The sequence below is a fragment of the Cyprinus carpio genome, chromosome B20 (assembly GCF_018340385.1).
Source record: "Cyprinus carpio isolate SPL01 chromosome B20, ASM1834038v1, whole genome shotgun sequence".
Classification (NCBI taxonomy): domain Eukaryota; kingdom Metazoa; phylum Chordata; class Actinopteri; order Cypriniformes; family Cyprinidae; genus Cyprinus; species Cyprinus carpio.
Genome location: NC_056616.1, coordinates 586688 through 608938, shown reverse-complemented (window position 1 = coordinate 608938; position 22251 = coordinate 586688). Strand labels below are relative to the sequence as shown.

General features: G+C 38.3%; 1 protein-coding gene across 1 annotated transcript in view; it reads left to right on the top strand.

Annotated features, from left to right (window-relative positions):
- Positions 1–22251, top strand: part of LOC109105637 (monocarboxylate transporter 10-like) — a 48679-nt gene that overhangs the window by 14517 nt on the left and 11911 nt on the right. The window contains exons 2-3 of the mRNA XM_042746099.1: positions 18448–18592; positions 19674–20103. Coding sequence (XP_042602033.1) covers positions 18448–18592; positions 19674–20103 — 575 coding nt within the window. The remainder of the gene's footprint in view (positions 1–18447; positions 18593–19673; positions 20104–22251) is intronic.

The window sequence follows — 22251 nt, the reverse complement described above, 5'->3', positions numbered from 1 at the left end:
TTTGCTTCTTAACTTTAAATGCCTCTTTTGCGCAATATCATGTAGTTATTATGTAAAGTACTTGTATAATCTGTTTTAGGTTATGTGTATGTATAATCAACTATTTATAGTATATGTATAGTTAGATTACTGCTTTCAGTAAGTTAGTTATGTATAGGGTTAAAAATTGTTATTACGTGTATACTGAAAAAAAATGCTAGATTTACTTAAAAACATAGTGCATCATTTTTGCATCCCTCTTCTTAAGTAAATTTTGCATGGCATGTATCCCAGTGAACGGTTTTGCTCAAATTTATTAGCTGGTGTAACAATATTTTAAGTGGTTTATACTGATAAATGCAAGTTATTGCTACAATAAAAGTCTTGTTCACCCCATTATACATTTTAAGCTCATTTAGATTGATAATTTTAAGTTTTTGTATTTTAAAATACCTAGGTACTGCTCAATTACTTAAAATTAGTTATACATTACAATGAGTGGAAGACACAACAGACAACTGTTGAATATTAAATGACTTCTTTATTTTCTTTCTTTTTTTTTTTCAAATGCAACTTAAATATCTCTTAAAAAATGTAAAAACATGTCTGACTCGTTCTAAAATGTAGTTGAATGTTAGTATGTTTGAAATAGTGTAAAGTGTGTGTGTGTGTGTGTGTGTGTGTGTGTGTGTGTGTGTACACCTGGTATTTCCTACATCATGAGGACCAAATGAGGACATTTTTGTTTTTGGTCCCCATGAGGAAAACAGTTTATAAATCATAAATCATACTGAAATTAATTATGTAAATTATGTAATTAATATATGTAAAAATGCTGAAAGTTTTCTGTGACATGTAGGTTTAGGGGACAGAATATACAATTTGTACAGTATAAAAACCATTATGCCTATAGGAAGTCCCCATCAAACTAGTGTGTGTGTTTGTGTGTGTTGTTAAGGTACACGATGTGTTCTACCATTACACAGGATTCTGATTTAAAAATGACTAAAATACAGATTACAGAACACAGTAAACAATCTGTAACAAATAACAGTAAGCATCAACATTCTTTTATTGATATTTGTGGTGTTTTATGTTTGTGTGTGTGGTATAGAGTTGAGTATGATGTTTACACAATGTTTGTGGTGTTGTATGCTTGTGTGTTTGAGTGCAGTGAAGTGCTGAGTAATGTGTGGTGTTGTATGCTTGTTGACTTGCATGTGTGAGTTGTGAAATGTTCTGTGGCATTAAAATGCATTTGCAGTATTAACAAGACACTTAACAAGTTTTATAAAAAATTATTCAACATCTTGTTATTCAAAGTTACACCTTATTTCTTCTGCACACTTCTGCGGAGTGTTACGGCTCAGACAAGGTTTTGTTCCACCCTCCACGTGGTGCCAACTCACCCCAGGAGCATTTCAGAAGAGAAGCGATGCGACAGGATTAAACAGACCACGTGATTAGCCGCCCTGTTTTTTTTTTGTGTGTGTGTTCTGATATGGTTGGTTAAATGTTTGTTTTGTCTTGTTTAATTCTGTTTATTCCACTCTTACAACTCCTGCAGTTAAATTCCACGCCTTGTCCTTTTTGGAATTGTCCTTGTAAAAAGGAATTGCGGTGTCATATAACAATGTGTCATTTTCAACTTCGAGGATGAAACTCTCGTCATCCATTTCTGGTCTCCTAGCAAGGATAGTGATATGAAATACAATCAGGAGTCTGCACAGGGTGTTTATTTTGAAAGTAACAGACTTTTATTTTGTATTTTCTGTGTGGCTTGGATGTGGCATCTGTCAAAAATAGGCTAGGCACCTGTCTTTAGTGAAGGGGCACAGAAAGCCGCTTCTGAAACGTTGTCGTGGCACGGCTGGTGTAACACAAGCATGGACTAGTGGCTGTGATCAGCTCCAGCCGCGCTGCAGACGTTGTGCAGTGTAAATTAGGGATTAGAAGGTTTGCAAGTCAGGTCAAGCAGGATTTTCTGGAAAAAAAAATAAATAATCAAATGTATACCTCAGTGGCTTTGGGTAACTCAGTTTTACAGAATACATCAGGCCAAGAAGGGCAACACAACACATGCATTGCAGCGCTGGGCAATCCTGTCAGAACCTCAACACCTTTCAAGAAAGAACTGGCATCTGGAGAGCCTCCTTGTAGGGTCTTCTTGGGCCACTTCCCGATCAGTGTTCTATAACACAAAACAATAAAATGCATATTGTGCTTTTTTGTTTTTTTGTTCATTAAGGGGTAAAAACGCAAAAAGACAACAAAATATCCCTTACGAAAAAGAAGTTTATTCAAGTGTGCTATTAGTATACTTCTTTTAAACTAAAAATAGGAAAGTATGCTTTTAGGTTTACTTTTTATGTACTTCTCAGAAATATACTTAAAATGACATTTAAGTATACTTGACTTATACTTACAAAAAGTCTAAATATACTTGAAGTAAATATACTTGAAACTTGAAGTATACTACTTTTTGGTAAGGGATGTCAGGCTCAACTTTAAAACATTGGATGTCTCACTGGTGGAGACATCCAAGCAGTCATTAATCTAAATCATTCAAACAAACAAACAAACAAACAAAAAAACTTTCATTTTAAGATTAGTCATTGTATTTTCAAATTTGCAATTCCCACTTAATATAAAAGTAATTTCAAAGCAAACGACACAAAATCCTGATCTGAGTACAAACAGAAATAGAAAGTCATGTTAATATTAAAAATAAAATAAAAGACACCATAATGACAGTGAACATCTAAGATTTAAATGCTAAAATAAGTAAGCTGTTTTTTCATTAAACATCAATAGTTTTGACTGTATGAATTCAGTATACTGTTTATGTAAACCTGTCCTTGTGTGTATTCGACAGTTTAAGAGCGATTAGCCACAAAGATCTTAGTTCAGCATTCGTGCTGTGTGACGTGCGTGTGCGCGGGACATTCTAAAACGCTTAACGTGAAAAACGCTTAACGTGGCTTAATGTAGGTAAACAATGACTAGGGAAACCCAAATTTTTGTCAAACCTTACTTGTACTAAACACTAATTACTGTCAAAAGAATGAGCCCTTACTCTACAGATAAAATGAATAATATCACATTAAGCAGTTTCTCCCCATAGAAGTCCATTATAATCAGAGAATCAGAATCAGAAGAGCTTTATTACCAAGTATGTTTACACACACAAGGAGTTTGACTTGACGACAGGAGATTCCAGTGTAGAAGAAAGTACAACATAGTGCAGACATACATAGGAATAACACAATAGGGATGTAATATAACACTAATATAAAAAAAAGAAAAACAAAACATTAAATAATGTAGTATATATACAGAAATAGAAGTATAGGGAAAAAAATGTAATTGTTTAGATAAATGTACAGGTATGTTATTAGTGTGTAGATATGTTATTTACAAAGTGTGCAGTTTAATATAAATATGTCAGATAACTATGTTAGTTGTGATGGAGGCTTTATAATTATGAAGATTAATTGTTCAGGTTGAATAAAGCCTATGGGAAGAAACTGTTTTTGTGCCTGGCTGTTCTGGTGGTCAGTGCTCTGTAGCGCCGACCAGAAGGCAACAGTTCGAAGAGAGAATGGGCTGGGTGTGAGGGGTCCAAGGTGATTTTTTTTTAGCCCTTTTCCTCACTCTGAAGATGTAAATATCTTGTAGGCTGGGCAGAGGGGCACCGATGATCTTTTCAGCAGTCCTTACTGTTCACTGTAGTCTCTTGATGTCTGATTTTGTAGCTGAACCAAACCAGACAGTTATTGAAGTACACAGGACAGACTCAATGACGGCTGAGTAGAACTGTTTCAGCAGCTCCTGTGGTAGGTTGAATTTCCTCAGCTGGCGAAGGAAGTACAACCTTTGTTGGGCCTTTTTCACTATGGAGTCAATGTGAATGTCCAACTTCAGGTCCTGAGAGATAGTGGTGCCCAGGAATCTGAATGACCACTGCAGCCACAGTGCTGTCTATGATGGTCAGTGTGGGGAAAGCAGGGGGTTTCTCCTGAAGTCCACAATCATCTCCACTGTTTTGAGCGTGTTCAGCTCCAGGTTGTTAAGACTGCACCAGACAGCCAGCTGCTCAACTTCCTGTCTGTAAGCAGACTCGTCTGCGAACTTCAGGAGTTTGAAAGAGGGGTCCTTTGAAGTGCAGTCATTCGTGTAGAGAGAGAAGAGCAGTGGGGAGAGAACACATCCCTGGGGGGCGCCAGTGCTGATGGTGATGGTCCTGGATGTGAGTTTGTCCAGTCTCACTAGCTGCTGCCTGTCTGTCAGGAAGCTGGTGATCCACTGACAGACGGAGGTGGGCACAGAGAGCTGTGTGAGTTTGTCTGAGAGAAGGTCAGGCATAATGGTATTGAAGGCCGAACTGAAGTCCACAAATAGAATCCTTGTTTAATTCCCAGGTCTTTCGAGGTGTTGCAGGATGTAATGCATTCCCATGTTGACTGCATGGTCCACAGACCTGTTTGCTCTGTAGGCAAACTGGAGAGTGATCCAATATATTACTGTCTCTGGTGGGACACGTAATGTGCTGCTTGTATTTTGGCAGTTCACGGGAGAGATTTGATTTGTTAAAATCTCCAAGAATGATTAAAATAGAGTCTGGGTACACTGTAAAAAATGATCGTGATTTTAACGGTAAAAGACTGTAAAAATGCCACAGTAAAAACCTGTTAAATGGTTAACGGTAAGTTTTCCTTACAATATTCGGTGAATAACTATAATAGATCTAACCTTTATTTTCGAGAAAGTAGCCTCAGATTCAACACACAGAGACTGTGTCTGAAATCACACCCTACACCCTCATTCACTAGTCCCTACATGAGTTTACTAATACATGAGTTTACTGACAGAGAGAATGAACACAAACTAGTGAATTCAGACACTGATCAACAGCTGCTGTTAACAAGCACAATCGCTGAAGGAAAGAGCAAGAAATGAAACTACAACTGACTTCAGCCACAGCCTTAGATGAAATTAACCGAAATAAAACAGCAGAGGAGGATTAAACAACTCCACAAACAGCATTACCAGCTTCACTCATTACTAACCAGTTTGACTTTATTTCTGTCACATATCTACAAAAATTCTTTGAGAATTAATAGAGGTTTATATTGTATTGAAAATGTTTTGTTTGACCTCACCATTTTGGCGATCAGTGGTTGTGTTAGTTGGGTTCTTAACCCTTGATTCTGCATTGTTAGCTTTTCTCTGCTGTTATAGTTGTGTTTGTAAGAAACATTTGCTGTGACATGAAAAGCTAGGAAAAGTTATTATGATGTGGTCTTAATAGTTTTGTTGTTTTATTTATATTGTTTTTTTTATTGTATTGGTATGTATTTAAAAGACAAGTTGACATACTGTGGTGAAGGTATTTAAAAACATTTTATGCACAAAACCTTTAGACTACCACAATGGTGACTATTAATACAAATAAAAATCATGCTGCAATGTTTAAAGTAAAAGTTCTGAACTATGGTGGTACTATGGAAGGACTTAAACACACACAGACATCAACGTTCAGCCTATGAATCTCAACATGGGTGACAATGAAAATAAAATTTCATTGTGCAATGCATGCTGGGAGTTTTGTACTGGCACCCAGCATGAATTGCACAATGAAATTTTATTTTGATTGTCACCAATGTTGAGATTCATAGGCTGAATGTTGATGTCTGTGTGTGTTTAAGTCCTTCAACAGTTCAAAACTTTTATTGGTGAATATTGTGCTTAAGAATGATTGCAGTACTACATTAGATACAATTCAAGAGTATTGGTAATATTTCACACACTTAGTAAGAGATTAAACATTAAGCGAGCTTAGTGTACTCGCCAGGCTTGTGATAGTCTTGATATCACTAGCACCAATTTTATCTGATCTTTGATGTTTTAGGCTTTGTTTGCTATAAAGACAGTGTTAAATAAACACAGTTAACTAAAGCAATCAAAGCAAAACTATTTTTTTAAAAGTCAAGGTCCAAGAACCCAACTAAAGCAAACACCAGTCGCCATTATGGTGACTTCAAATGAAAGTACATCACCTAAAATCTCAATAAGAGCTTTTGTGACAGAAATAAAGTCAAACTGGTTAGTAATAAGTGATGCTGGTGATGTTGGTTGTGGAGTTGTTTAATCCTCCACTTTTGAGATCTTGATAAATTTAATGTGTTTTATTTTCAGTTGATTTCATCTTGCTTTGGCTGTAAGTTTTGATTCTCTGCTCTTGTTTCTCTTTCCTTCAATGATTCTGCTTGTTAAGAGGTGTTCATCACTAATGCTCAATCCTCATTTAATTAGTCACTTAATTATCTCATTAACTTCGTCACTGCTTCAATGTCACTTCAACACTCTTTAGTGTGGACACATATACATGCTCTTTAAACCTGAGGATTTTGCTGTGGAATTAAAGGGGTTAAATGTGTGAGATGAAGAAAAAAAAAACAACACTGTGAAATGTATTTTTAACAGAAATATACTGTTAATTTAATTTACGAATGCAAACTGTAAAAAAAACAGTAGATTACTGGCAACCACAGCTGCCGGTATTTCACCGTAAAATCAAGAAAAAAACAGCAAAATACTGTAAAACCTAACAGTCAACTTCCTGTTGTGTTTTGGGTCACCATTGGGCTGGAGAGTAGATCCTGTGTTTAAGTAAAGGACGAACAGTGACTCTCTAATGTTTTGCTGCATGTTGCTTTATTTAAAGGCAGTGACTGTGATAATGGATGCAGTGTGAATTTCTTTGATAATTTCAATCACATACATGTATGCTGCTGTTATATACAAGAAATTTGAGTTGAATAGATGCTATTAATGGCTTTTTGTAAATCAGTATGTTTTTCTTCATGAACTTAAGCAAAATAGTTCCCAACACCAATATGCTTGCATTACTTAAACATTGTAAATATTACTTTATAAAAAATGCCAATTGGCCAATTTAAGTGCAGTCAGTTTCTGCAAATAAAATGAGTTAACTCAAAGGATTGAGTTTGAGTTTGTATTGTATAATGTTATGGTATACATTTTTTTAAATTTTAATTTTTATGTTTATGCTAAAATTTTGATGTTGTTTTTTTATTTGTAAAGTTCTGGCAACCACAGCTGCCGGTATTTTACCGTAAATTTAATGGATTTTTTTTTACAGTGTACCTTTGCTTCATTTCAGTTATTTGTTCAGCCAGCTGTTGCATCATGTCGCTCACGAATGAAGAGTGCTTCTAAGTTAGGACAGCATACCTTTTTCAGCATTGTTACATCGGAACACCAATTTTCGTCGATGTAGAAACACAATCCACCAATTCTAGTTTTCCCCGTTAACTCTGCGATGCGATCCGCTAATAACCCGGCAGATGAAAGGCATTGTCCGGAAAGGCTTCACTCAGCCAGGTTTTTAGTGAAGCACAGTGCAGCAGAGTTTGACAAGTCCTTATTGGTGCAGGTGAGGAGAAGAAGTTCATCCGTTTTGTTAGGAAGGGAACGGACATTTGTGAGATGAATGCTTGGAAGCGCAGTCCAAAAGCCACGCGCACGGAGCTTCACCAGGGTGCCGGCGCGTTTCCCTCTTCTGCGTCTGTACACGCGTTTGAAAAACACAGCTGTACCTCCAACTAGAATGTCCAACTCCAATGTCCAATGTCTATTTAACTGGATGGACTGGACCGGTCAAACCAGTTCACCAAACAGAACTGAATAGTTTGAAATGGTTCGCGTCTCCACACAGCAAAATCCCCAGTGTTAATTTAACACTCTGAGTGTGGACTCATATGAACACTGAAGTAGTGTTAAAAGTAACACTGAAGCAGTGTTGAAGTTAATGAGATAATTAGGTGTTTGATTGAGTGATGATTGACTATTATTGAAGACACCTGATGTTAACAAGCAGAATCACCAAAGAAGAAAATCACAATTTGTGTGTCACCATTATAGTGGTCAGTGTTTGCTTTAGTTGGGATCTTGACCCTTAAGTGGTTAACTTTAGGTTTTGTGTGGCTGTGGTAACTGAGTTATAACAGACAGATAAACCAGAGGAAACGTGATCATGTGTTGTTGGTTGTGTTTTGGGTCTGAAAACTTGAGTTGGATTGTCTTTATTTATTACATAAGTTAAATGAAAAATACAAGACCTTGCATTTTGGCCTAATCAGACAGATGTTTTTAAAAGTTACAGCTACGTAATAAATAAGTTTTTATTTAGACACACAGACATCAAGAATCAGCGTGAGCATCACAACAATGGTAACCATCAAAAAAGCATGTTATAGCCAATAAAAACTCATCATTTTTGCCGTTTTTATGTGAGTTTTTAGTATCTAGTTTTGTGATGTTCAGAGTTGATCTGTTTATCTGAATATGCTGTTTGTCACCGTTGTTGAGATTCATACACTGATTCTTGATGTCTGTGTGTGCCTAAAATAATAAATCTTGAAAAAGAAATCAGAACAGTTTGCAAGGGACCCTTACAAAATGTATAGCAGATACAGATTTTTTCACTGTGGCATTAAAAGTTGTTATATTCAGTCAAGAAAATATAACTCAGAGAAAAGACTCTGAATGAATTCAATGATTCAGGTCAAATAATGATTACATTAAAACATAATCATCACAACCTGATGACTTTTACTCTCGGCTTACCTGTCTGTTATAACTCAGTTATATCAGCCAAACAAAATTTAATGTTAAAAGTCAAGGGTCAAGATCCCAACTAAAGCAAACACTGACCACTATAATGGTGACACGCAAATTGTGTTTTTCTCGTTTAGTGATTCTGCTTGTTAACATCAGCTGCTAAGAGAGAACAGATGATGGGATGTGCACGAGCAGAGCAGCTGGACTCATTACACGCTTGAGGCATTCAACCAATCACAACGCACTGGATAGCTGGCCAATCAGAGCACACCGCCCTTTTTCAGAGTGATGAGCTTTGTAAAAATTGATGCGTTTCAGACGACGGGGCATAGAGGAGCAACAATAATGTACATTATGTGGAAAATAATGTGTTTTTTGAACCTTAAACCACAAAAACACATTGCATTACACCAAATACACAAAATAATGTTCTTTCATATGACCCCTTTAATGTGGTTTAACATACCTTAACAACGACCAGGGAAAACCAAACATCTTTCAAATTTTATTTAAAATAAACACTTTTCTGGTGTCAAAAGAACGAGCTCTTCTTATTCAGCTTATAATGTGAATAATATCACGTTAAGCGTTATACTTTATGCGCTGAATTAGAGCTCGTTCTTTTGACAGCAGCAAGTGTTTATCATAAGTATCATTTCCTTATAATGGACTTCTATGGGGGAGAAAACACTTAACGTGATATTATTCACTTTATCTGTGGAGTAAGGGCTCGTTCTTTTGACAGTAATTAGTGTTTGTTACATGTAAGGTTTGACAAAAAGTTGGGTTTCCCTGGTCGTTGTTTATGTACATTAAGCCACGTTAAGCCTTTTAAATTGTCCCGTGTGCACTGTCAGGACAGCACGCGAGTAAAATCATTTGAAGGGTAAAACTGGAATGGCTATAAAACGCTTGTCTACCGATATATAAGCCCAGAACTACCGCTACAATGCTACTATGTTGTAACGGATGCACTAGAACTGCCGCTCGTACAATGTTACTGTAGCATGATTACGATCAGAGGGAGACTGTAGAGAATTATTTTTTTTGTTCATGATCTAATATCTCACCATGTGTTTGGGGTGTGTCAGAAGGCGAAATATAACTACTGTGGACCATCCTTTTTTTGCACAGACCAAATAGTGTGCCACTCACCATTATTTAATATTCATCTCATAAAAGTAACTGTACAATGGGTATTTTGGTCTCACAAAAGACTCCGGAGTGCACGCACATGTTTGGGCACCATGATTTTGTCAAGTAAGACATGTTCCTGGATCAACATTACTGTCCAAAAATGTAGACGTAACCCAGTTGCTACCCCTAAACCTAACCCTACCCATAATTTATTCCTAAAATCAGTGGGAAATTATAGCTGATTAACAAGGGTGTAGAAGCACCTAATCCTGATTTTAATCCTAAAACTAAAAAAGATATTTCCTGAAAAGTTATATCTCAATTCTGTTTGGTTGGTTGGAATGTTGTTCCAGGATCAACAAGGATGTAAATAAAAAAATCAGTATATTCAGGATATATGATAAAGAAAAGATGTACTCAACAGTTACTTACCTTCACCGTGGATGAGCAGTCCTCTTCTGAGACCTGGTTTTCTAAGATGGCTAAAAACAAATTGAGCATTTCAAAATTAATCCAGTTCGTCACGTGGTATCCCCTTGGGTCCAAAATTACTTATGTTTCTTTATTAATTAAAGTAAACCAGAAACTCAGTATGTTATGTAACATTTGTAGCTTTAAATTAAGTAATGTGCAAAACTTCTTAAAGTAAATCTGTTTATTTTGATGAGCCATATTTAGTGAGAGCAGACATCATTTTTTACAGTGCTAGTGTTGTGTTTATATTTATGTTTATTTATGTAACACCGTGGTCCTGTGAGACACGACATTTCGTTCCACTGTATGACCAAACATGTAGCAGAATGACAATAAAGCTCAACTTGACTTGATTTAGGTCCCCATGGGGAAACAAGCTTATAAATCATACAGAATGAAGTTTTTTTAAAATCTAAAAAGGCAGAAAGATTTCTGCGAGGAGTAGGTTTAGGTGTAGGGTTTGTGTAGAGCGATAAAAAATACAGTTTGTACAGTATAAAAACCATTAAGCCTATGGCCATGTTCTGTGCTGAAAACTACAGAAACAAACTCCACCCACCCAGTCATGTGACCTGATCAAACAGAAAGGATGTAGGAAGTTGAACTGGAATTACAGGAAGTGGAATATGCTGGGACAGAGCACACAAAAGTATTTATCACAGGACTTTGTTAAAGCATTATTATAAGTCATAAATAAAAGCAGCCAGCTACAAGGAGAATCACAACTTCATGAACTTTGATTTGAAGCACAGAAAGTATTGGAAAACCAGACAAAAGTGCAAGACTTAGACTTAACAGCTAAGGGAAAGAACTGCAATCCCATGAAGCACTGCGGATGCTACGTGTGAATGATGATGTGTGTATATCAACAAACAATATCTTTTACATGTGTTGCAGTAAATGCATACAAATATTTAAGAAGTTTGAGAGGTTGATGGGAGTGGGCGGGGCTTAAGTGTCCTTTTGGCAATTCTGTGATTGGTGGAGATTTTTCTCCAGAATCGTGGGTAATGTAGTTTTTCACCAGGAATTCTAATCATGATTAATTACAAAACAAGTTAATATAATGCAAACAGATTTATCAAAAGCACACATCATGGTTAACATCCTCAGAGCTCACAGTGGGTCTGTCTTATAAGTTACCATTCAAATCAGTTTCTTTATGAACACAAATGAATGGGATTTTTACTTTCAGAGCCCAAATCCGTATGATTTAGAGAAATTCAGTAGGTTATTCTGGGAATTCTGGGAAATGAAGTGTTCTTCCATCCTGGTCTGTTAATTTTGTTAAATATAAAGAAAACATGTAGAATTGTCTATATGTGACATTTTAAACAGACCTGTCTGTAAGGCCTATAAAACCTATATAAACATTCACACCAGTTGTTATGTCGATATTGATTCACCGGAATCACGTGTCTCATATTGTCGACCCAGCGCTGTCGATCTGAAGTCTGAAGCAGTCCTGTGAGGTCCGGTGTTTCTTCAAGGGCTCTGTAAAAGCTGGACTATTTTTAACTTTAGCACACCATCTTAAAAACACTTGTGCTGGGATGCTGAAAATATCAGCGCGAGACGTGCCACAATGGCCAGAGACGTGCGTCTGGCTGATATTTTTAGTGCCAGTGATTTATAGTGTGTATCCAAACACACATCTATATTTATGAAAAGCTCACTAACGGTTTTCTGATCATAGGGCAGTATGACTGGAAAGATTTTAATAGATTATTGTATTTTGTTTTATGAAAACCAAAATATGATTTAAATTGATTAGGCATGCTTTTTGATTATTAAAGTTTAATTTAAACTGAATCAAGAAAAATGAATGTAGGAAAACATGAGAAAGAATAAGGCAGATTTCTTTGAGCAGTGAAGAACCTTGTCCTGTAAAGCTCACGTCTGTCAGCATAAATACAGATCAACACACTCTGGACTTGATGATAACATCCACAATCTCAACATGAAATGAGATCATCTTCAGCTTTATGGTCATTAATATCAGTGTTTGTGAATCTGACGGTCACACTGGCGCAGGTTCCTGTGGTTGTAGTGAGAGGCTGTGTGCTCAGCGCATCACTTCCTGTCAGAAATCACTGCTGTTGGGTTTACAGGCCGCTCTGGTTACAGGAGACGCTGTGTGTGAAGCGCTCGGATTCGCTGAAGCCACTGCTGGACTCTGGGTGTGTCGCTCGCTGATGGATCGGTTCACAGAAGACAGAAACAGGAAATGGAATGGATCTCAGTCCTCTCTTCACGTCACACAGTCAAGTGTTTGGAGGCATGAGGCTTGTGTGCAGCTTTCAGGAAGCTGGTTTTCAGGAACATGGGGGACATAACTCTGTGTGAGGAGACAGTGACGCTTTTTCTCTGTTTCCGTAGTTTGGTGTTTCCATGGTCCAGAGTAAAAACACAGCACAACAGAACCATCTGAGGATACAGTTGCGTTCACTCTCGGTTATGAAGGATACGGACGAGAACTCCAGATGAAGACAGAGGAAGTGTGTCTCGTTGTCTCACTTCAATCAGTCACTATAGGTGCTGTGTTAAGTTTTGGCCACAAATGTGAAAGGACGAAAGACGTTTAGAATAAAAATTAAATCCTCAAAGATTTTTAGTTTGCTCAGTTTTTTCAGGGTTATTACAGTAAACTAAAACTAAAACCATAATTTTTTAAAATATTATTAACAATTAGATCCAGTGTGAACAGGAGTCACTCCTGATCTGTTGCCATACATTCTGCAAATTACTACTCAATTGTGAGCAATAATTAATTGTATTCATTGCATTTTCAGTTCTTGCAATTCAAAAATGTCATTCACATCATTTTTATTAAACAACTCAAGTAATTGAATTGTTTGAGGTGATACTGGTTTTTCTTAACAGAAGTCAGTTGAGCTTTATTTGAGCTTCTGCTGGAATATTCCTTTAAAATCAGCAGTTTATGCAGCAGTACAGTCTGGACTTCAGATGGGGTTTGATTTTTATCTGGTGTTAAGATGGCTTGAACTGAATTGAACTGAACTAAACTGAACTATTATATTTTATAGCCGAAATGGAATTACTTTCATATTTGATGAATTGCTGTTGTTTTTTGTTTTTTGAAGCTGCATTGACATGATCTGTATTGTGTGAATTGCTGTGTAATGCGTGGCCTCTCTGTCAGTCAGATTGTGAGTGTGTGTTTGGTCCATCTGTCGTCAGTCCGGTGTGTTTGTTCGGGACACAGCATCTCAGATGTTCACTGGAGTGTGTGACGAATTATTACATTAAAATTAATTCATTCAGCAGACGCTTTTATCCAAAGCAACTTAAAAATGAGGACAATGAAAGCAATCAAAATCAACAAAAGAGCAATGATACACAAGTGCTATAACAAGACTCAGTTAGCTTAACGCAGTACACGTAGCAAGGTTTTTAAAATTTTATAATAAAAAGAAAAGATATAGAATACAAAAAGATTAGAAAAGCTAGTGTTAAAGAAAACAAGCAGTATAAGTCAAAAGGGACATGTTTTTTTTAAAGAATAGAATTAGAATAGTGAGTGTTAGAGTTAGAATGTCAAATAAAGATGGAAAATATGTGTTTTAAGCCGATTCTTGAAGATGGCTAAGGCCTCAGCTGCTCGGATTGAGTTGGGCAGGTCATTCCACCAGGAGGGAACATTTAATTTGAAAGTCAGTAAAAGTGACTTTGTGCTTCTTTGGGATGAACAATCAAGCGACGTTCACTTACAGAACGCAAGCTTCTAGAGGGCGAATAAGCCTGAAGTAATGAATTTAGGTAAAAGGGTGCAGAGCCAGTGGTGGTTTTGGAGGCAAATTTCAATGGGTTGGATTCCACGAGGGGGGATATTTGTTGCCTTTGATTTTTTGTGAGCAGATGTTTGTAGTGCATTCCTTTAAGCTCGTTAAAAATTAATCTTGCTGCCGTGTTCTGGATTAATTGTTAAGGTTTGATAGAACTGGCTGGAAGACCTGCCAAGAGAGCGCTGCAATAGTCCAGCCTGGACAGAACAAGAGCTTGAACAAGGACTTGTGAAGCATATTCCGAAAGAAAGGGCCTGATCTTCTTAATGTTGAATAAAGCAAATCTGCAGGACTGGACAGTTTTAGCAACGTGGTCTGAGAGAGTCAGCTGATCATCAATCATAACTCCAAGGTTTCTGGCTGTTTTTGAAGGAGTTATGGTTGATGTGCCTAACTGGATGGTGAAATTGTGATGAAGTGATGGGTTTTATGAAACCACAAGCAGTTCTGTCTTGGCAAGGTTGAGTTGAAGGTGATGGTCCTTCATCCAGCAAGAAATGTCTGTTAGACAAGCTGAGATGCGAGCAGCTACCGATGGATCATCAGGATGGAATGAGAGGTAGAGTTGAGTGTCATCAGCATAGCAATGGTATGAAAAGCCATGTTTCTGAATGACAGAACCTAATGATGCCATGTAGACAGAGAAGAGAAGTGGTCCAAGAACTGAGCCCTGAGGCACCCCAGTAGTTAGATGTTGTGACTTGGACACCTCTCCAAAGTACCTTGAAGGACCTATCTGATAGGTAAGACTCAAACCACTGGAGTGCGGTTCCTGAGATGCCCTTTGTCAGTAGGGTTGAGAGGAGGATCTGGTGGTTAACCGTGTCAAAAGCAGAGGACAGAATAAGCAAGATTTGGAATCTGCTCTTGCCAGCCTTAGGGCTTCAACAACTAAGACCAATGCAGTCTCGGTTGAATGTCCACTTCTGAAACTAGACAGGTAGCTGTCGAGGAGGTTGTTCTGTGTGAGAAAGGCAGAGACAGCTCATTCAAGTGTTTTTGCACTGAATGGAAGAAGGGAAACTGGTTTGTAGTACTGGGGTTATACGAGCCTGTCTAAATGCTGAGGGAAAAACACCAGTGAGAAGGTATCTGTTATTGATGTGAGTGAGTGCATGTAAAACGGCAGGAGAAATGGTTTGAAGGAGATGAGATGGAATAGGATCAAGCGGAAAAGTAGTAGGATGATTAGAAAGGATGAGTTTGGAGACTTCTGCCTCAGAGAGTGAAGAGAAGGATGTGAATGAGTGTATGTTTGCTGGTGAGATGTGCTTGATGGATTGTGGTATGGAAAATTGTGCACTGATGTTTTTAATTTTATTAATGAAGGACGTGGCAAAGTCGTCAGCAGTTAGAGTTGCTGAAGGAGTGGGAGGAGGGGAACAAAGGAGGGAGGAAAATGTTTTAAAGAGCATGCAAGAGTTAGACGAATTGTTAATTTTGTTATGATAGTAAGTCTTTTTAGCAGTGGAGACATTAGCAGAAAAGGAAGAGAGGAGTGACTGATACACATTAAGGTCAGTAGGATTTTGTGATTTGTGCCATACCCTTTCAGCAGCTCTAAGCTTAGAACAATGTTCGGTAGAACATCAGATAACCAAGGGGCTGAAGGGGTGGTACGGGCTGGCCTGGAAGACAAGGGGCAAACAGTGGCTAAACAAGATGTAAGAGTGGAGCAGAAAGTATCAGTAGCACTGTTAGCATCAAAAGATGCTAACAGTTCGGGGAAGGAAGCGAAGATGAAACCATAGCAGATAGCCGGGAGGGTGAAAGTGAGCGTAGGTTACGTTGAAAGATGACATGTGGAGGGGTAAATGATGTGTCAGGAACCATGTTGAGGTTAAGAGTGAGGAGGAAGTGATCTGAGGTGTGCAGTGGAGTAACCAGTACATGATCATTGGAGCAGTGTCGTGTGTAAATAAGGTCCAGTTGGTTGCCTGATTTGTCAGTAGCCGTAGTTAACACTCACTTGAGATCAAAAGAGGCAAGCAGAGTGTGGAAGTCTGCAGCCTGAGGTTTATCTAGGTTTATCAGTTTTATCATTACAGACTGAAACACTTTCCCTCAGGTACTCCTTTTTCTTTCTTTATTTCTCTTTCTTTCTTTCTTTCTTTCTTTCTTTCTTTCTTTCTTCTTTCTCTCTTTCTATTCTAGTCTTCATGATGATTTTCTGATATTAATATATGAATTCAAATGCTCTTTTTCTCACAGTGATGCCATACATTGCTGGGCCTTGTCTTATTATAAAATTAATAGAATTTATTTATTTCATAAAAAAGCTTTTTCATACACAGACTCAGATTCAGGACAGGTTTGGTGAAATAAAGTAGAATAAATAAGACATCATGAGTATCATACTGTATGTGGTTTTCTTTAGGGAAGTTAGATGGACGTGTGTGTGTGTGTGTGTGTGTGTGTGTGTGTGTGTGTGTGTGTGTGTGTGTGTGTGTGTTTCTGTAGGAGAGAGACTCGCTCCATAACCCAGATCATCACATGAATGCTTTGACTTCCCATGTGAAACTGCAGCTTGAAGGACAGTAATGGATGTTAGAGGCTGACGAGTAAAGCACATTAGTGTTTGAGTGACGCTTGTCATCCAATGCATGCTAAAACATTTCAAAAACTGGTGCATGTCATGCCACAGAAATATAATGGAAGTCTGTGTGTAAGATAAAGTTTATGTCTGTGTTGTCTGTGTGTAGCATCTTTCTCTCTGTGCTTCTGTGATAAGAATAAACAGACACAGTATCCTGTGAGGACTGTGCTGAAATACAGTAGCACAGTATGAATCATTTTACAGTAAATCACAGTAGGGCTATACATCACTATATAGCTATTTCATGTTGGAAATAATAACGCTCGTTTTGTATGATCTGTTAAACGAATTGCTTTACAAATGAAAAATTTTCTTGTTTTATTTGGATTGATGAACACTGGTGCACTCTTGTCATTTGACTCAATCTGGCCTGTGTTGTTGGTTTTTAATGTAAATTTGTAAAACATGATTTAATAAGGAGCTGTTTGTTCTAACACACATTATCACATTTAAATATTTCCAAAGGAAGTTTCATTTACTCAGACTGCTGGCTTCATATAAATGAATAGGGCTGTAGTACTCGAGTCCGGACTTGAGACATTTTTCTATCGTCTCGGACTTGTCTCGGACTCGTTGGTGTTTGCACTCATGTTCTCGTTGTTCTTGACCGAGTCCAGCAATATGCTTTTTTCTCCTTCAGAACAAAACCACATTTGCATGTCGCACCTGAAAACATGTGGAAAACGCTAGTTACGCCGTTTTCTCCTTTTTTCCAAAACACTCTGTAGCCTGCATTCTATGCTTGCACTCCAGTGGCGTCTGCCGTTGCTAAGCAACCATGATCTGCTCTCCATGTAGACGCAGAAGTTTCAGCAAAGGATAAATGGATTTCCAGCACTAAAAATCCCTTGCAGTAGCTCTGCTAATAAATTCATTTAAAAAATGGCTATCCTTCTACAGCTATGATCAGCTGTTTCTCCTTCTTGGCTTAGCTTTCAATTTTGTTACGGGAAAGTATGAAGCTGATTCGTTGATTCTTGTCACATGACCAGCGGTGCAATTGCTGCATACTGAAAAGTTTAGATGTTTCTAATTTAATTTTCTACCTGTTAGATTGTGTTTTATTAACGTCTACACCTACATAGCCTTAAACTTACCCTTTACAATAATGAAATACTAATTAATGTTTTACAGTGTGACAAATTAGGCTGTATTTATGTGCGCATGCCCAGTAGCGCCAAACATATCCCTTCTAGCTTTAACCGCACACATGCGTCATATCCCAAGCTTTGCGTATGTGTGCGCTGTGCCAACACATCAGTCATTTTAATTTTTGACCACAGACATAATTTCAGCAAACAGCACCATTATAAAGTAAATTAAATGTAAATAAAGTACATAAAAATTATTTTATCTTACAGCTCCAAACTCGGTCCCAGAGGGCCAGTGTCCTGCAAAGTTTAGCACCAACCCTAATTAAACACACTTGAACCAGCTAATCAAGCTCTTACTACACACACTAGAAACATCCAGATAGTGTTAAGGCCAGTTGGAGCTAAACTCTGCAGGACACTGGCCCTCCAGGATCTAGTTTGGAGACCCCATTCCTACAGAGTTGTTACTTTGCACATGATTTTTTATCATTACAAATAATAATGTAAAATAATTTTCTTAGAATAGGAGATATGCTGTCTCTCGCTTCACATACATTATCAGTAGTTCAGTATGTGGTCTTCAAGAGGATCCTTTTTTTTTTCTCTCATTTGGACTCGGTCTTGACTCGGTCTCGACTAGTCCTGGTCTTGGACTCGACAAAGCTGGACTTGACTACAGCTCTAATAAATGAACTCTTTCTGTGTGTATATGCAGCATGGGTCGGCTCTCTCTCCATGGGCATGATCTTCTTCTGCTCGCCGATCGTCAGTGTGTTCACCGATCTGCTCGGCTGCCGGATTACAGCAGTTGGAGGGGCAGCAGTGGCATTTGTGGGACTTCTGGCCAGTTCCTTTGTCACGTAAGTGCATTATATTCACCTCAAGTTTTAAATAGTTTTTTTTTTTTTTTTTTTTTAATTTAATGCTAAGCAGTTAAATTTAAGCTTTTATTACATGTAATTGGAATTGGATGGAATCTTTCATTGCTGAGTGTGCTTACTAGTGCTTAGCCAATGGACTATAAACAGGATGGATTGATTGCTTTCCAGCTGCATTAACTCATCTGTTTTTATACCCTATCCTGACAATAAAATGTTTTTATTCTGATGCATGATTTGAATGATTGTGTGCATCAGCTCGGAAATGTCTTCTCATCATACCAAGTCCTTTGAGACCCAGAGTTCAATTAAATCAATTAAACTGAAACATACAACATTGTACTCTTTTGGTCTGACACTTGGGTCCCACAAGGCTCTGTACTTGGCCCTCTTCTCTTCTCTTCTCTTCTCTTCTCTTCTCTTCTCTTCTCTTCTCTTCTCTTCTCTTCTCCCACACACATGATCTCATGTTATATTAGTCTGTGTCAAGGACGAAGGGGGAAGACATATGTTTCTGAGGCTTTCGACAATTAAAGTCAGTAAAGATATTAAAAAGTAAGCTGATTACTTAACACACTTTGTTTGTAGCATATTATCCCTAACAGTGCATATGCCTGTATGAGACAATCAGCAACATATTTATTACGTAAATACTCTGCACTAAATACATGTTGCAATATGCTGCTGAACTGGAGAGCATAACAAGCTCCATACAGAGTTTAGCCGAACACAAAACAATGATTTCATTTTTATGCCACTAGCATGAGCAGAACTAACTGAAAAAAAAAAAAATCTATTTTTCCATCTGGCATTGGTCAGAGAAACAGATGAATGTTTTGAAAGCATCACAGAGTTACAATGGTTCACGCCTTAGGAGAATCAACCTAGTAATTACTTATCTACAGTGAACATTAAACTAAGGCACAAACATTCACTGGGGAAATTTCACAATTGTGCTTTGAATTACATTAATAGTAGCATTACTGCTAGCATTACAGTAATAGTAGCATTGATTTAAAATGTGCCTTCGAAGCTAATGCGGTCTGATCGTCATTCTCTGCAGGTCTCTCGGGCCGTTGTACTTCACCTACGGCATCGTCTTCGCCTGTGGCTGCAGCTTTGCGTATCAGCCAAGTCTAGTGATCCTGGGTCACTATTTCAAGCGGAGGCTTGGCCTGGTGAACGGCATTGTGACGGCGGGCAGCAGCGTGTTCACCATCACGCTCCCGTACATGCTGACCGGCCTGCTGAAGAGCGTGGGACTCGCCTACACACTGCGTGTGCTGAGCATCTTCATGTTCATCCTCATGCTGGCGGGATTCACCTACAAACCCCTGCTGCCCAAACCCGTCAGCAGCAGCAAGTCGGGCAGCCGCTGTCCCTCGCTCAAGAGAGTGTTTAACGTGCACATCTGGAGGTCTCTGGGATACCGCATATGGGCCTTTGGGATCCCTGCAGCCCTGTATGGATACTTCGTGCCTTACGTTCATCTGGTGAGTGTGCTGAGTTTCTCTGTTCTGATTTGGACTTAACAACGTCTCAGGAATGTCCTCACAGAAATATTACAGATAGTTCACTCAAACGTGAGCACTCTTACCATCTCTCATGCTGTTCCAAACCTGTATGCCTTCAAGGAATAATTAGTAATGTAAATTAGCTGATAATGTGCTCACCCTCAGGCCATCCATGATGTAGATGATTTTGTATCTTCATCAGGTTTGTAGAAATGTAGCATTGTATCAGTGTCTCAGCAATGGATGCTCTGCAGTGAATGGGTGCCGTCAGAATGAGAGTCCAAACAGCTGATAAAAACATCACAATAATCCACAAGTAATCCACACCACTCCAGTTCATAGTTATTGTCTTCAGAAGACAAAAGCTGAAACAAATCCATTATTAAGATGTTTTTAACTTCAAACTGTAGCTTCCAGCTAAAATATGAGTCAATCTATAACAGCACTTCCATCTGTGAAACTATATCTTTATGGTTAGATTACACTACACCACAACTTTTTGCTCTGATTTACAGTCTGGACGAGCTGATGATAGTTAGGAGAAGTCAAAGTCAGTTTGTTTTATTTGACATATTTCACAGAAAGGGATTCTGTCGAGTCGTCAAAGATCAGACATGTTTTTTGAGGTTGTTACTTTTTTGAGATTTAAGCCTTTATTTTCTTCTGCAGAGCACATAAAGAGATATTATGAGTAAAATACTTAAGATTGCACTGACAGGGACTGGAGCTCACAAGCGTCTTCAAAGATCATCATAGCAGCAGTTCACATGAATGTATTTTCAAGTTGAATGGTGATTTGTGTGAGGAACAGACAAACATCTACGTGTTTTGTCTAATGAAGGTTGAGATTGATTGGGAATGATCCAAACCTAGCTAAGATGGCCCACGAGAGCCACATCAGAGTATCAGTGTGGTTCCTTCATCTGTACTCTGGACTCCCGCATGGAGGGATGTTGATGCTGTGAGGTTTACCAAAATAAAAGGTCAATTTGATCTGAGGAGCACGGGGCGTAGCTGCAGACCGTGCTCTACACAAACATTGGCTCTGTTATTGTAGTATCTCCAGACATGTTTTGCTCAGGTTAAGTTGTCCCGCAGAGGGTGGATGATGGGCAGCACTGAAAGAGAAAGAGGTTGTTTATCTGTGGAGAGTGGCTCTCTTGTCCGGAATCCTCTGGATGTTTTCCTGCCGCTCTTTCTGGGTCGAGGAGGTTAGCGGTGGACAAACACACATCCCAGGATGGCTTTGTCATCTGCCAGAGGCTGAAGAGCTCACTTGAACTGTTCAAGTCAAAACATAAGCAAGTTCCACAGGGTTAGAGGGCACATGGCCTCGCAGGGTTTGGATGTTGTTTTGAAGTCCTCACAGCGATCTCCACTCACTTCAGATCAACAGCAGGTTTAACACCCAGAAGTGTTTTCTTCACGTATTTTATGTTGACATAGTCTCTAGTGCTCGTGGCTGTTAGCATGCAAGCTCTGATATATCAGTCTGAGGTGCTTGTGTGTGGTTGACTAAAGCTCAAATCTGACACGCGTCTTTTTCTGATCATTTTTATAGGATAGCAGAAAAAACAAGAAACATTGGTGGAATCTTTCAACCACAAGTTCTTTTGGTGGCTTTCTGTTCCCTTATGTAAAAAAAGCACACTTAAGCTAACTTAAAAAAAAAAGAGCACATTATGGAAATAATATATTTTAAAAGGATCACTGAATGTGATGTTTTCAGACACCTAATTGCGTCTGACTTTTGTTTTCATCTTAGTACTGAGACTACCCTTGACTTATTGGACTACTTGACTCAGGACTTCGTATCTATATTAATTATTCTCAATATACCGGCAACGTTCAATACTATTTCACATAAATTCTTATTAGATAGATTGCAGTCTATAGGAATTGTTGATCCTTTATTCCTCAAATCTCGCAAGTCATACTCCGATCAAAACTGGCTTAGTTTTACAGACTGGTGTCCCACAGGGATCGGTTCTGGGCCCTTTGTTGTTTTTTATTTACCTACTCCTGCTTGGAAACATTTTCAGAAAATTTGGCATTAACATTCGTAGGCAGACACACAGAGACAAGCTCCTCTGTCAATAATCATTTGCAGTAGTTTCACTCATCCTG